A 13,679-nucleotide genomic window follows, 5' to 3' on the forward strand; every position below is an offset into this window, starting at 1 on the left:
TCAGCATGTACAAAAGATGAAACAAAACCTTCTTTTTGTAAGCAGCTTCTTTACTGCCAAGAGAGCAGTTTTGGCTTCTGAAAGAAAAACACTTTGGAGTCTCTGAGTCTTTGGCCTCAGTAATGCTGTGTCCTCACGTGTGGATGCCAAAGAAGCGCCAGGGGCGGAAAGTATATGGCAGTGTTAACATGCAGAGTGTGTATTCTGCAGTGGATACCAACAAAATACACAAAAATCATCTGATTATTGTGTTTTTGTAGATTTTCTTTATAACACTTTTTTTTCACCTTTTTTGATGCAGATTTGAAGCAGCGTCGTTTTTGTATCAAAAAGCTCTAATTCTGCACTTAAAAACACAACCATGTTTTTTTTTTTTTTTCCAATAATTTTGTCGGGCTCCATATAATAGACTATAGGGTCATGATTAGGGTTTAAAAAAAAACAACAAAAAAAAAAAAAAAACCAGCAAAGGTTGCAGTGATAGGCCGCTGCTCCCATATTTAAAGCACCGCTTCCGCATTTTTTTTTATTGCAGAGATGGAGTGGTATTACTGATGTAAAGCTCCTTCTCTTAGTCTTAAACTCATGCTGTTATGGGCGCCATTCTGATCGGTCTCTGTCAGTTTGTGACCTGCCAGATCGCTTCACTGTTTGCTGCAGCAAGTCAGTGGTCACTTTTCAATGCATGTCTCGGAGATTCGTTCTGGCTCTCATAGACTTGCATTGAGAACTTGTGACCGTTACCTCTGACTTCCACATTTTATTCAGTATGGAGTAGCAGCCCCACACACAGAAGTACCCGCACTTACAGGTCTGTATACTGCACACATATAGTACAAGCATCGTACATGTGGTACACACACCAGGCGTGCATACATATACACCATGTATAATGTATATATACACTATATATAATGTACACAGGGTGGGAGTTTGTGACGCCCTACCATGGGTTTAATACTTGAGATTCATTTTTATTTAAGAGCAAACTACAGATTTCCATAGTAAACACAGGACACAGAAGTTCATCTAATGATAGAGGCCACCGTTGGATATTAATCGAATACTTGCCTCTAGCCATAACCTGGTTTGGGGAAATAGATACTGAACAGCATGTGATATGCTTTAGCATTTTACTAATTAAATGTATCAGCGCCCGCGGCCCAAAATATTAATGTCAAGCTGTGAATATCAATCAGGGTACTGTGCTGAACATTGTTGGATGATTTGTAACAAGATCATGTTTTCCTTAGAAAATCTGAACCTAATAATTACTAGTAAAGCAATAAAGAGGACTTCAAAGAAATGTAGAAACAACCAACAATTTGGAAGGTGTCTATGACTGCGTGCAGTATGAGAGTAGCAGGCGGAATAACAGACAAGTATACTGATACGGAACATAGCAGCCTACAAGCTAGGTAACAGCATGATGGCAGTAATGCACAGGACATGAAAGAAACCGCAGGATAGAGAAGCTGCGGAACAATGCGGAGACACAGGACGTCAGGGCCAAAGTTTTGTGTTCTTGTCAATCTTCCTTCCATGTGCACTTGATATTAAGAATTCATTCTTGTATCAAGAGAAATAACAATATTTTCTGCCAGCTGACAACAGCATGTGTTACAATATAATAATACAAAAAAATAAAATAAAACGTTTTTCAACCCACTCTAAAAGCATAGGACAGTGTCAAGTCAAGACTGGGAACAGAGTAGGTGTGCCTATGAGACAGAAGTATGTGAATCCAGGGCTGCACCAGGCCATTGATTAGCTGTGTGCACATCTAGAGATGAGCGAACCCGACTTGGTGCTAAACTCTGAACACAGACAGAGAGAGAGACAGAGAGATACATAGAGAGAAAGAGACAGAGGCAGAGAGAGAGAGACAGAGGCAGAGAGAGACATAGAAAGATCCAGAGAGACAGAGGCAGAGAGAAACAGAGAGAGAGACATAGGCAGAGAGAAACAGAGAGAGACAGGCAGAGAGAAACAGAGAGAGAGAGAGACATAAAGACACAGAGAGAGACAGAGGCAGAGAGAGAGGCAGAGAGACAGAGGCAGAGAGAGACACATACAGAGGCAGAGACATACAGAGGCAGAGAGAGACAGAGGCAGAGTGAGACACCGAGAGAAGGAGCAAGAGAGACAGATAGAAACAGAGAAAGGCCAGTCACACTGCCGTACAACACGGCCAAGTGCTATGCGATAAAACATCACACAGCACTCGGCACAGTGTTACTCTATGGGACAGCTCCCATCTGCGATTATTTTCTCATGCAGAATCAGCATGCTGCGATTGGCAGCGAGACTCCGCTCACTCGCACTCATATAGTCTATGCGTGCAAGTGACAATGCACAACACTCGGTTATCACCCGAGAGAGGGAGACAGGCAGAGACAAGATGACATTTTCAGCTATACCATTTTAATTTACATTCATCTTTTGTTTGCATTTTATTCCACTTTTTTCAAGCGATATGATGAAAAATCATAGTTTGCCACTGGATCGCCCCCAAGGGCTATGGGGTACTCGGTACCAGGTCCTTCAGTTCTCAAGGGGGATGTCACGGTGGCTGACCCGGTCCGTGGCCCTCGGGAGGTCCGTTGTAAAAAAGGAAAGGTCTTTAAAGGGGAAATGTTTGTGACGCCACCTGTGGTATTCGGTCAGGGTGACCGACGCTGCTTAGGGGTCTGCTGGGATGATGTTATGGCAGCAAGATGGTATACCTTCCCACAGGTGAAGTGTGTCCCCAGGGCTTCCCAGTGTGTAGATGGTGGATGGTGTGAGACGCAGTGAAGAACGAGCACACAAGGTTGCAGTCTCTTTACCTTTACTGAAGGCTTCAGCATCCACAGTCCAGAGCACCAGATCACAGGGCAGGCAGAGTCCGGCCGGTCTGAAGGCAAATCCAGAGTCCCCTTATCCAGGTGGAAATCAGTAGCCTTCCTCTAGCGCCTAGGTGTTGTAGTACCTTACTGCTGAGCCTCTCATAAGGTCCTCACAACTGTTATAGATGTTCTAGATGTTATGTCTCTTTCTCTCTGTCCCCCAGATGGATAGGACAAACCCGTATGACTGGTGGCCTGAGGCTTTTTACAGGGACTCTAGCACGCCCCGGCATCCACAAGTTGCCACCGTGCCTCCTGGGTGTTGGGCGGATCAGTAACTTGCAATTAGCTGTCCTGCCAGTCTCTGAAGTAAAGCGTAGAGATCCTTACTCCCTCGGTATTCTGGCTACTGGATTTCTGCGCCTTAGAAGGGAGCAGCCTGCTCCTGGCTGATCTCCCTCTGATATCCTCTCCTTTGCTCTGCTTTCCTGCACACTCTCTGCAATATGTTCGCTTTAGTGTCTTCTTCCAGGAGCTGCAGCACTTCATGCCACAGGGCTCCTATGCTTCCTCTCTCCCTGTCTCCCTGACAGGAACTGAACCCTTTCCCTCCAGATCAGGATGTTCTTATAGGGGAGTTCACCTTAAACAGGCTTAGAGCTCCCCCTTCTGGTCTGGAGTGTGAACATGTTGCATGCATTGTGTTTGCCTGGTGAAGAGATCTCCTTTATTGCCTCCAAACGTAACATCACTCCCCCCCTAGAGGAGAATGATATTACTGCAATGACCAGGACCCTGGGGCGCTGCACCACTTTTTACGGTGTTCACTGAAGGGGGTTAACTAGTGTGACAGTGTTATAGGTGGTTCCGGACGCAGCGATACGTGTTAATTTACTTATTTTTTTTACATTAAAAGGTGAATTTAATGGTATAATATTTAAAAAATAATAAATTTACTTTTTTTTCTTTACTTTTTTTTTTTTTTTTTTTACTTTGTCCCCCTACGTGACTTTCAATTTTTTTTACTTTGATAGCTGATATAAAGCATTGCTGTGCACCAGCAGTGCAATGATTTATACCACCGGTCAGTGGGGCACTGCCAGAAGCATCTTAGACCACGCTCTGAGCATTGTCTACGATGCTTTCCATAGCTTGGTGACCCAGGGGCACCAACCTAACGGGAGAGATGGCCCCCTCACTCTTCTCTCCTTGTAAATGCTGCGATCACTCTTGATAGCAGCATTTAGGGGGATAAACAACCAGGGGCTTTGCTGGCATGGTCTCTGGCTGTTACTGCAGAAACTTGGCCAAGAGCAGCGCCATGCTCCTTCTTTGATCGTGCGGGAGCTGCTGGTATTACAGCACTTCCTGCGCAATCATGCTGTGATCGGTCCGTCAGATTGACTGACCAATCACAGAGCCCAGAGTGCGGAGACCGATGGCATGAGTACCCACACCTCTTCTCGTGTCGCTTGGCACGGAACGGTCACCGCGTGTCTATGCACACACACACAGTGACCGTTTAACCCCTTAGTGACCGAGCCAATTTTGACCTTAAAGACCAAGCCAATTCTTACAATTCTGACCAGTGTCACTTTATGAGGTTATAACTCTGTAACGCTTCAACAGCTTCCATTGATTCGTGACATATTGAACATTTCCCAATTTTTTTTTTTGCTAGGATGTTATAAGGGTAAAAAGTTGGCCCTGCAATTTCTCATTTTTCCAACAAAATTGACAAAACCATTTTTTTAGGGACGATCTCACATTTGAAGTTACTTTGGGGGGTCAATATAACATAAAACATGCAAAAGTGACACCATTCTAAAAACTGCACCCCTCAAGGTGCACAAAACCACATTAAAGTAGTTTATTAACCCTTCAGGTGTTTCACGAGAACTAAAGCAATGTGGAAGAAAAAAATTACAGGGAACTTGTAACCACTTTTGTGTCCTACCAGCTAAAAATATCATTTTATTCAGTGTCAGCTATGCATTCCCTAAATACTTATGTAACCCCCTGACTCACCATGAATCACTCATAAAAACCTTTTATATTTCTCTCGCGACGTATGCTTATAGGGTCCATTCGATCCAATGGGCGTAGCTTCGGTTCACTCACTCCACCCCTCTCCTCGGCTGCTGCACGCAGTCATTGATGACGTAAATCGCTGTGAGATATCGCGCCCGCGCAGTTAAATGGTACAATTATCAAAATAAGCTTGAAAGCATTTGCAGCGTCTATAAATGTTTATATGTGCAAGAGTAAGGATTTTGTGTAGTATAAAAACACAAAGAAAGAATGAATGAATGAATGAATGAATGAATGAATAAAAGAAGAGAGAAAACAAAAAAGTCTAATAAATATATCTAGAAACTGAAAAATGTCAGCGTCATCAAAGGCAATGGCTGTGATGAACACCATTAGCAGATTGTTTTAGACACACCTCATTGACGCTCCCTTAACAAATGTTGAAACACAAGAAGTCATGTACACATAAATCATATCATTCATGAAGGGAGGTATTTGAAAACTAGGCTGGAAGAATAATAAAAATTGCAAAGGAAAAAAAAGAAGTCCAGACTAAAAATGAGCAGATCTTCTGAAATTCAAATTCGCCAACTTCACCGAATTATCTCAAAAAGTTTGATTTACAGCTAATAAATTAATCGCAAACTGAAATACTGCACAGCCACTAAATGCCATAATAATACATGTAAATCACTCCGAGGACTCCTAGGACCGAACTGAAGTACTGTTGAGCTAATTAAACACAAACACACCCTTAGTAACGTACAACTGACCCCAACCTATCTGGCTAGGGAAAAATAGATGGCACTCAACAGCCTATTTAGCAACACACTGTAGTAACAGGCTTTTTAGGCAACTTAAAAACTGTAAAACTAGTACAAAAATGCTGCAGAAACGCACAAAGAATTGACATGCTGCAGAAAAAAAACACACTGCAAATACTCAAAGGAAATTTACTGATCATGTGCACAACATTCCAGGATTGTCATTAAATTAGCTTGACTAAGGATTCCATAGCATTTTTTGGCCCATATTGGAGCGGAAAAAACGCAGCAAAAACGCACCGTGTGCATACAGCCTAAAACAAAGTACGCAGCCAAAAGATATGTGACTGGGGTGGCTGTGCAGACGCTGTATCATAGGAAAATAAGAAGGGGTAGAAAAGGAGATGTGTGGCAGTGTAGGGTCAGCAATACCACAACAGCGGCAGTACTATGGTACAGATGAGATTGTGGACAGCGAGAAGATGTCGAGCAGAGCATGGGGTATCGGCAGTGATAAAAGCAGAACTGTAAAGAAGCAGATAACTGGCAGGCAGATGGTACATAGTCAGGAGATCCAGCTCAATGGAGTAACAGGCTTCAGCTTTATTGCTAAAAGGAACTTTATATGCATCTGTAGTTCATTAATTAGATGTGAAGATTTTTACTCAGTTTAAAGGTATCTCTTGACTATTTACCTAATTGTTTTAATCTCTGAAAGTGATGCTTCCTCTGTGCTCCGGAGAGAAACTAGCAGGCACAGCAAGCTCGCATTTTCCCCTTCCTTTGTTTCCTGAGGCAGATGATATAACTGATCTAATATTTGACATTAATCGTAGTTGAATGAAAGTCACCACCAGGGCCGGTTTTAGACAAAGTGAGGCCCTAGGCAAAAATTTAAAGTGGGGGCCCCAAATGAAAACATTGCACTGTGGCCCCCATATTTAGGGGCCTTATATCGGCCAACGGGTCTGCCACTATTAGCTGTACGCAGGGGTGTTGCTAGGGTCAAAAAAGATTGGGGGCCCAAGACAAAGAGTTGCTCCCAACCCCCTCTTAATTTTTTTTTAAGGCTGCCGTCACACTAGCAGTATTTGGTCAGTATTTTACATCAGTATTTGTAAGCCAAAACCAGGAGTGGATGATAAATACAGAAGTGGTGCATATGTTTCTGTTATACTTTTCCTCTATTTGTTCCACTCCTGGTTTTGGCTTACAAATACTGATGTAAAATACTGACCAAATACTGATAGTGTGACGGCAGCCTAACTCTTCAGATAAAACAGTGCTAAAGGTACCTTCACACGAAACGACTTTGTAACGATATCGCTAGCAATCCGTGACGTTGCAGCGTCCTGGCTAGCGATATCGTTTAGTTTGACAGGCAGCAGCGATCAGGATCCTGCTGTGATATCGCTGGTCGCTGAATAAAGTTCAGAACTTTATTTGGTCGTCCGATCGCCGTGTATCGTTGTGTTTGACAGCAAAAGCAATGATACCAGCGATATTTTACACTGGTAACCAGGGTAAACATCGGGTTACTAAGCGCAGGGCCGCGCTTAGTAACCCGATGTTTACCCTGGTTACCAGCGTAAAATGTAAAAAAAACAAACAGTGCATACTTAAATGCGTCCCCCGGCAACCGCTTCCCACACTGACTGAGCGCCGCAAAGTGAAAGTGAAAGCACAGCACAGCGGTGACGTCACCGCTGTGCCCTGCTACTGCCGGCGCTCAGTCAGTGCAGGAAGCGGACGCCGGGGGACGCATGTAAGTATGTACTGTTTGGTTTTTTTACATTTTACGCTGGTAACCAGGGTAAACATCGGGTTACTAAGCGCGGCCCTGCGCTTAGTAACCCGATGTTTACCCTGGTTACCCGGGGACCTCGGCATCGTTGGTCGCTGGAGAGCAGTCTGTGTGACAGCTCTCCAGCGATCAAACAGCGACGCTGCAGCGATCGGCATCGTTGTCGCTATCGCTGCAGCGTCGCTTCGTGTGAAGGTACCTTAACTCTCTGAGAACAGATAATGTAGTACAGTAGATGTCACATGCAGTCCTATGTAACACCACAGATAGACATAGCATTTCAGACTAAGACTATGTTCACATGCAGCATTTTTTTTCAGTAGCCAAAACCTTTTCTATTAGCAGTAAAAATGTTGCGTTCAAAACGCCTGTTTTTCAGCTTGTTTTGTGGTGTTCTTCACACTTTTTTCAGCTTTTTTTTGGAGTGAGGATGTTTGGTCAGTATTTCAAATCGGCATATGTATGCCAAAACCAGGAGGGCGAGAAATACAGAAGTGGTGAAGTGTTTCTCAGGCTATGTGAACACGTTGCGGATTTTGCTGTGGATCTGCAGCAGTTTTCCATGCGTTGTACAGTACCATGTAAACGTATGGAAAACAAAATCTGCAGTACACATGCTGCGGAAAATACCGCGCGGAAATGCTGTGTTGTATTTTCTGCAGCATGTCAATTCTTTGTGCGGATTCCGCAGCGTTTTACACCTGCTCCATAATAGGAATCCGCAGGGGTAAAAACGCTGTTGAAAACCGCACAAAAAACGCTGTAATTCCACGATAAATCTGCGGTAAATCTGCCGGTAAGACTGAGGTCACGAAAATCCTGTATTATCATTGCCCATAGTTTCTGTCCTAGTTGTCTATAGTACAGTACACTTTGAAGTTCAAATACAAGTCAAAAGAGCAGTCCTGCATGTGGGAGCAGAGTGGGCACCTCTTTCTGCAAGATTATGGCGGCTTGGTACCTTCCAGTGAGCATGAGCACATGCCACCATTCCTCGAAAGGCAGCAGACTCCACAAGGTGGTACGGCATTGAATTCCCCACCAGAAACTTGTCCAGGGGAGAGTTTTGTTGGCAAACCAGTGGCTGATTGGCAGTATATGCCTGGTTTCCTCAAAACATATGCCTATTTCCTTGAAACACCATCAGAAATGTATTTTTGCCGGCGCAACAGAGCAGGAGGGATTCTCTGAGAAAGACAAGCAGTAGTGCATGATGATGATAATGAGGATATAGATTAGATACTATTTCATCGTGTGTCATGGCTGACAGAAAGACTAGCATGATGAGAAGGGGAGGAGGACAACTTGAGACTAGTTGGCCGATGGTGCTTATCCTAGCGGATCCCATTCTTTTGCGGTGGTATGTTTTTTTTTTTCTCTCACACTACCACTTTTTGTTTAACATCCATTTTGGAAAGAGGTGTAATGTTTATGACCTTTACAAAAATGTTACACACTTATCCAAGTTTGGACTCAAAAAGGAATGCTAAGTAGGGTACACGTGAAAGGATAAAGATTAGTGATGAGCGAATGACCTCAGATAAGGTGTCATCCAAGCATGCTCATGGCGTGCTCGAAAAACATGTTTGAGTCCCCGCAGATGCATGTCTCGTGCCTGTTTGGCATAGTCAAGGCAAGGAATTGACAACATAAAACAAAAAAAATAATAATCAATAGATGGCAAAGCAAGGCAGAATGGAAATCACACTTGCTGATAATGAAGAGATGGCTCACATACATAAAATAGGGAAGAGGATCAAGGGGTCAATGAATGAATCATATAAATCAATATAAATAATATAAATAAGGTTGTGAGGTAAAGAAAGACAATATGTAAACATTATTGGATAAACCCAAAATCGAGTCCCACAAGTGGAGACCATGGTCCATCAAAAGGATGTAACTGGCCGAGCCAATAGTAGGTGATATATGTAAGCAATACTAGAAAGTGCTACGTGCAGTTTTTACCTTATGCAAGAGAAAGAATAGCATCCAGGTTTTGCGTGAAAACTCAGACGTCCCCTCACCCCTGACATGCGTTTGCCTCCAGCTTCTTCTTTTGGTTAAAGCAAATTAATTGCCCTTCCCAAAAAGGACCATGTAAGGAGGTGGCAGAACACTGCATCAAAATTCAACAGTATAGTTGCGGGGTGTACAGTTGCCAAATTTGAGTAGTAAAACCAGTATTCACAAAGTAAATACATGTATGAGGATTTCAAATTAAATGTTTATGTTTTTAAACACTTATCCAACCGCAACAAAAAATATAACCAAGAATACTATAGGTACAGCCACCAGTTTTGTTGTGGTACAAATGCTTATTAAATTAGACCAGAAAAAACTATTAAAATACAAAAAGTTGTTTTTGCATAATTTTTTAAAAACTATCTTTAAAATTATCCCCCCATGGCTATAAAGGCAACGTAATGTACTAAGGCCCTTTGTATGTCATGGTATAGAGACTCTGACATATAGAATTCTACCACCAAGAAGCATTGTGGATTGGAGGTTATTACGCTCTTTATGGCTTAAAATAACAAAAGAAGCATTACTTACTTGAGGATACCAATACTCCAGCACCGCATCTCCACTATTACCCACATCAGGTTTTGTTTACAGGGCTGCAGCGGTAATGGCTCGATGCAGCCAATAAGGCCTAGCCATAAAAATGAGCAAATCTATTCAAAGCATGATGGCCCAGTGGCTACGTCAGTAGTCCATGGCCACTGGATGGGAGACCTTCAAACTGCCTCCTACCTGCCAGAGTCAGTGCTTTTGCTGATCTGTAGATATGGGGTGATGTACGCCTGACGTTGCACCAGGCCTACTAATCAGAAAACCTGGAATGCTGGTAAGCAGGAAGCAGTTAGCAGGGTCTCTGAGTATGGTCTATTAGGCAGCCTGTCAGGGTACTACTGACAGGCTGGATAACACTCAGAACTACAAACGCAATATGTAGTAGTTGAGCCTCTGATCTAGCTTAGCTTTTTTTCTCCTGACTCACTGTCCAGATACTAATCCATTACAAGGCCTTATATATTTAATAACATACGCTAAACAAGTCCTGAAGCGGTGATCTAACCTAGAACATATAGCTTTACAAGATATACTATTATCTGGAAGATAGACTCACAGATTCACTTGATACACACATTGGGTCTAAAGTGAATCTGTTCTTTTCTGTTGTGTATATTATCATTAGGTAGGGGGTAATAGGCAACTAAGGGACAGCCGTCAAGGAGCGGGGGCGCTCATATAGGGTGCCAACACCCGCTGACAGGTAGGCCATCAGCCTATAGGGCCTAGTAGAGCAATACAGGTATAAATTCTATTATTTTACCTCGTTAGACTGTACCCAATGTTCCCTCAGTGTATCTCATTTTTTGTGTGTGTTTGAATACTATTCTAGTTCTTAACTATTATAAATAAAATATTGTTTTAGAGGTTTCTTTAGTTTTTGTTTTGTTTTTTTTGTTTTTTTTAGTACCAATGCAAACAAGGCATTGTGTATTCAAAAAAGTATATAATATATACTCATATATGTAAACACAATGCCAGATTTGCATTTTCTTGTTCAAAAGGTTTAATGTATCCCAACATGGTACTAGTTAAAGCTTCAGCTTGACCCACAAGAAATAAACCCTCACAAAGCTCTGTTGGCAGGAAAATATTAGTTATGACTCTCACCGTATAGCAATACAAAGACAAATGATCCTTTAAAAAAAAAAAAATATATATATATTATTATTGAATAAAAATAAAAGTAATAAATAAAAGCGAAATAACTTTGGTATCACCATATTTGTGCTTACTGACAGAATAAACACTTTATCTGCTGCACAAATAGTGTAAAATAACAAATGTCAAAGAACAGGAGCAGAATTGGTATTGTTTTTATATCTTCGCATGCAGAGTTAATAAAAGTAATGAATTAGATTGCATATACCCTAAAATGGTGCCACAGACAAATACAACTTTTCCTATGGAAAAAATAAAACTTCATTAAGCTACATCTATAAAAAAATAATGCTATAGCTCCAGGAATGTAACAGTGGTAATTAGTATGGACATTAGAGCAAAATTAAAGGGAACCTGTCACCCCCCTCAGGCGTTTGTAACTAAAAGAGCCACCTTGTGCAGCACAAATGCTGCGTTCTGACAAGGTGGCTCTTTTAGTTATGATGCCTGCACAGGCGGAAATAAACGTTTATAAAATGTGCCCCCTCATACCATGAAACCGTCCGGGAGGCGGGACTTTCCTTCCTTGTCAGACGCAGCACAGCCGTCACTCCGGGCCTGTGTGCGCCAGGCGCCGCCGCCTCTTGCAGCGTTATCGTCCCCGGCGCCTGCGCATTAAGTTTTTTTTTCAGTCATGAGCAGTTACGCTGCCCTTCGTACTTACAGCGCAGGCGCCGGGGACGATAATGCTGGAAGAGGAGGCGGCGCTCGGTGCGCACAGGCCCAGAGTGACGGCTGTGCTGCGTCTGACAAGGAAGGAAAGTCCCGCCTCCCGGACGGTTTCACGGTATGAGGGGGCACATTTTATAAACGCTTATTTCAGCGTGTGCAGGCATCATAACTAAAAGAGCCACCTAGTCAGAACGCAGCATTAGTGCTGCACAATATGGCTCTTTTAGTTACAAACGCCTGAGGGGGGTGACAGGTTCCCTTTAAGCCTGGTCCTTATGGAGTTCATGACCCCCAATGGCGCTCCAACCACACAAAAAAGATAATACAACTGATGCCACCGAGTTAGTCCTAATTAACTTGTGCGGCTCCATACAGGAAAATGGCGGATTGAAACCAGGCGACAGGAACTCTTAAATTATTAAAGTGTTTAAATTGTTAAAATCTGTTCATTCCTGGTCTGATTTCTGCATTTCTCTTAATAGCACTTTCATGTATTTAAAGTGTTTTTTTTTTCCTTCTATACGATTATCTTTTTATTTTGTGTATGTCATTTTGTTCAGACTATTCTATGACTAAAGGCTCATAACGCACTAAAGGCAGGTCAGTTTTAGCATTTAGTGAACATAGTAAAAAAGCAAAACAAAAAACAACTGTGGGATTGCACTTTTTTGCAATTTCACCGTACTTTGATTTTTTTTTCCCTTTTTCCAGTACACGATATGTTAAAACCAATGGTGTCGTTCAAAAGTACAATTTGTCCCACAAAAACAAGCTCCTAACATGACCATTTTGACCAAAAAGTAAAAAAGTTATGGCTCTGGGAAAAAGGAAAACAAAAAAATGAAAATAAAAAACTAACAAAATAGCTCTGGTCTTTTAAGGGGTTAAAAACAACAGTATCACTGTGCTTGATTGGCCAGCAAATTTGTCTGATCTTAACCCTATGGGGAATTGTCAACAGGAAGATGAGAGACACCAGACCCAACAATGCAGATGAGCTGAAGGCTGCTATCAAAGCAACCTGGCCTTCCAAAAAGTATTCTAATTTACTGAGATAATGACATTTGGGTTTTCATTGGCTATAAGCCATAATCATCAACATTAACAGAAATGAACACTTGAAATAGATCACTCTGTTTGTAATGACTCTATATAATATGAATTTCACTTTTTGTATTGAAGATCTGAAAATTAACTTTTTGATGATATTCTAATTTAGCGAGAAGCACCTGTATATAGCATTTTACATCTTCGCATTTGAATCCTCAGGTTTGAGTGTAAAATGGAACCTCAGTTTTATAGGCAGTGCATCTTAATTCTTTCAGCTGCTGCTGCGATCCCTGCCTGTTTTACACATGCCGAACACTCCCTGCCATCAGGCTTGTTAGAATAGGTGATTTAAGTAGTTACGGCAATGACAGAGATACAGCAGATGTTTCTCTGCTTCTTGTGCAAAGTAGACAGCAATGTAATAACTGGTTTATGTATTGTTTTTTATGCTTTTCACCTCCATTCTCATTGCATACAATGTACAAATTATTCTCACGGCTTTGTCATTCCTGGTCAGAAGAGACGAGTCAATAAGCTGTCGGCATTAGCGGCATATTCAACGGCTTCAGTACTTTACCCAATCAATACAGATTTGTGCTACACATTCAGAAATCCACTGCTGAGCAAAACACTAAAAAAGGACCAATCAAAGTAATTTACAGTTCAACTGACCTTTCTGCTTTTCTCCGCTTTCCTTGAATCCTCTGTGCATTTATTTCTTTGTTCATTAAACATTTCAGACAGACCGCCTATTGCATCAGAAGCAGAAGTTTTACTTCCTGCACCTAAAAA

At 42.0% G+C, this 13,679-nt stretch overlaps 1 protein-coding gene across 4 annotated transcripts in view; it reads right to left on the bottom strand.

The window, feature by feature from the left end:
- Positions 1–13,679, bottom strand: part of MCPH1 (microcephalin 1) — a 435,753-nt gene that overhangs the window by 326,174 nt on the left and 95,900 nt on the right. For all 4 annotated transcript variants that reach the window (XR_013221834.1, XM_077290054.1, XM_077290052.1 and 1 more), the window contains exon 9: positions 13,560–13,672. Coding sequence is in view for 3 of the 4 variants with exons in the window: in XM_077290054.1 (XP_077146169.1) it covers positions 13,560–13,672 (113 nt within the window). In the remaining variant the exon portion in view is untranslated. The remainder of the gene's footprint in view (positions 1–13,559; positions 13,673–13,679) is intronic.

The sequence above is a fragment of the Ranitomeya variabilis genome, chromosome 2 (genome assembly GCF_051348905.1).
Source record: "Ranitomeya variabilis isolate aRanVar5 chromosome 2, aRanVar5.hap1, whole genome shotgun sequence".
NCBI classification, from domain to species: Eukaryota; Metazoa; Chordata; class Amphibia; order Anura; family Dendrobatidae; genus Ranitomeya; species Ranitomeya variabilis.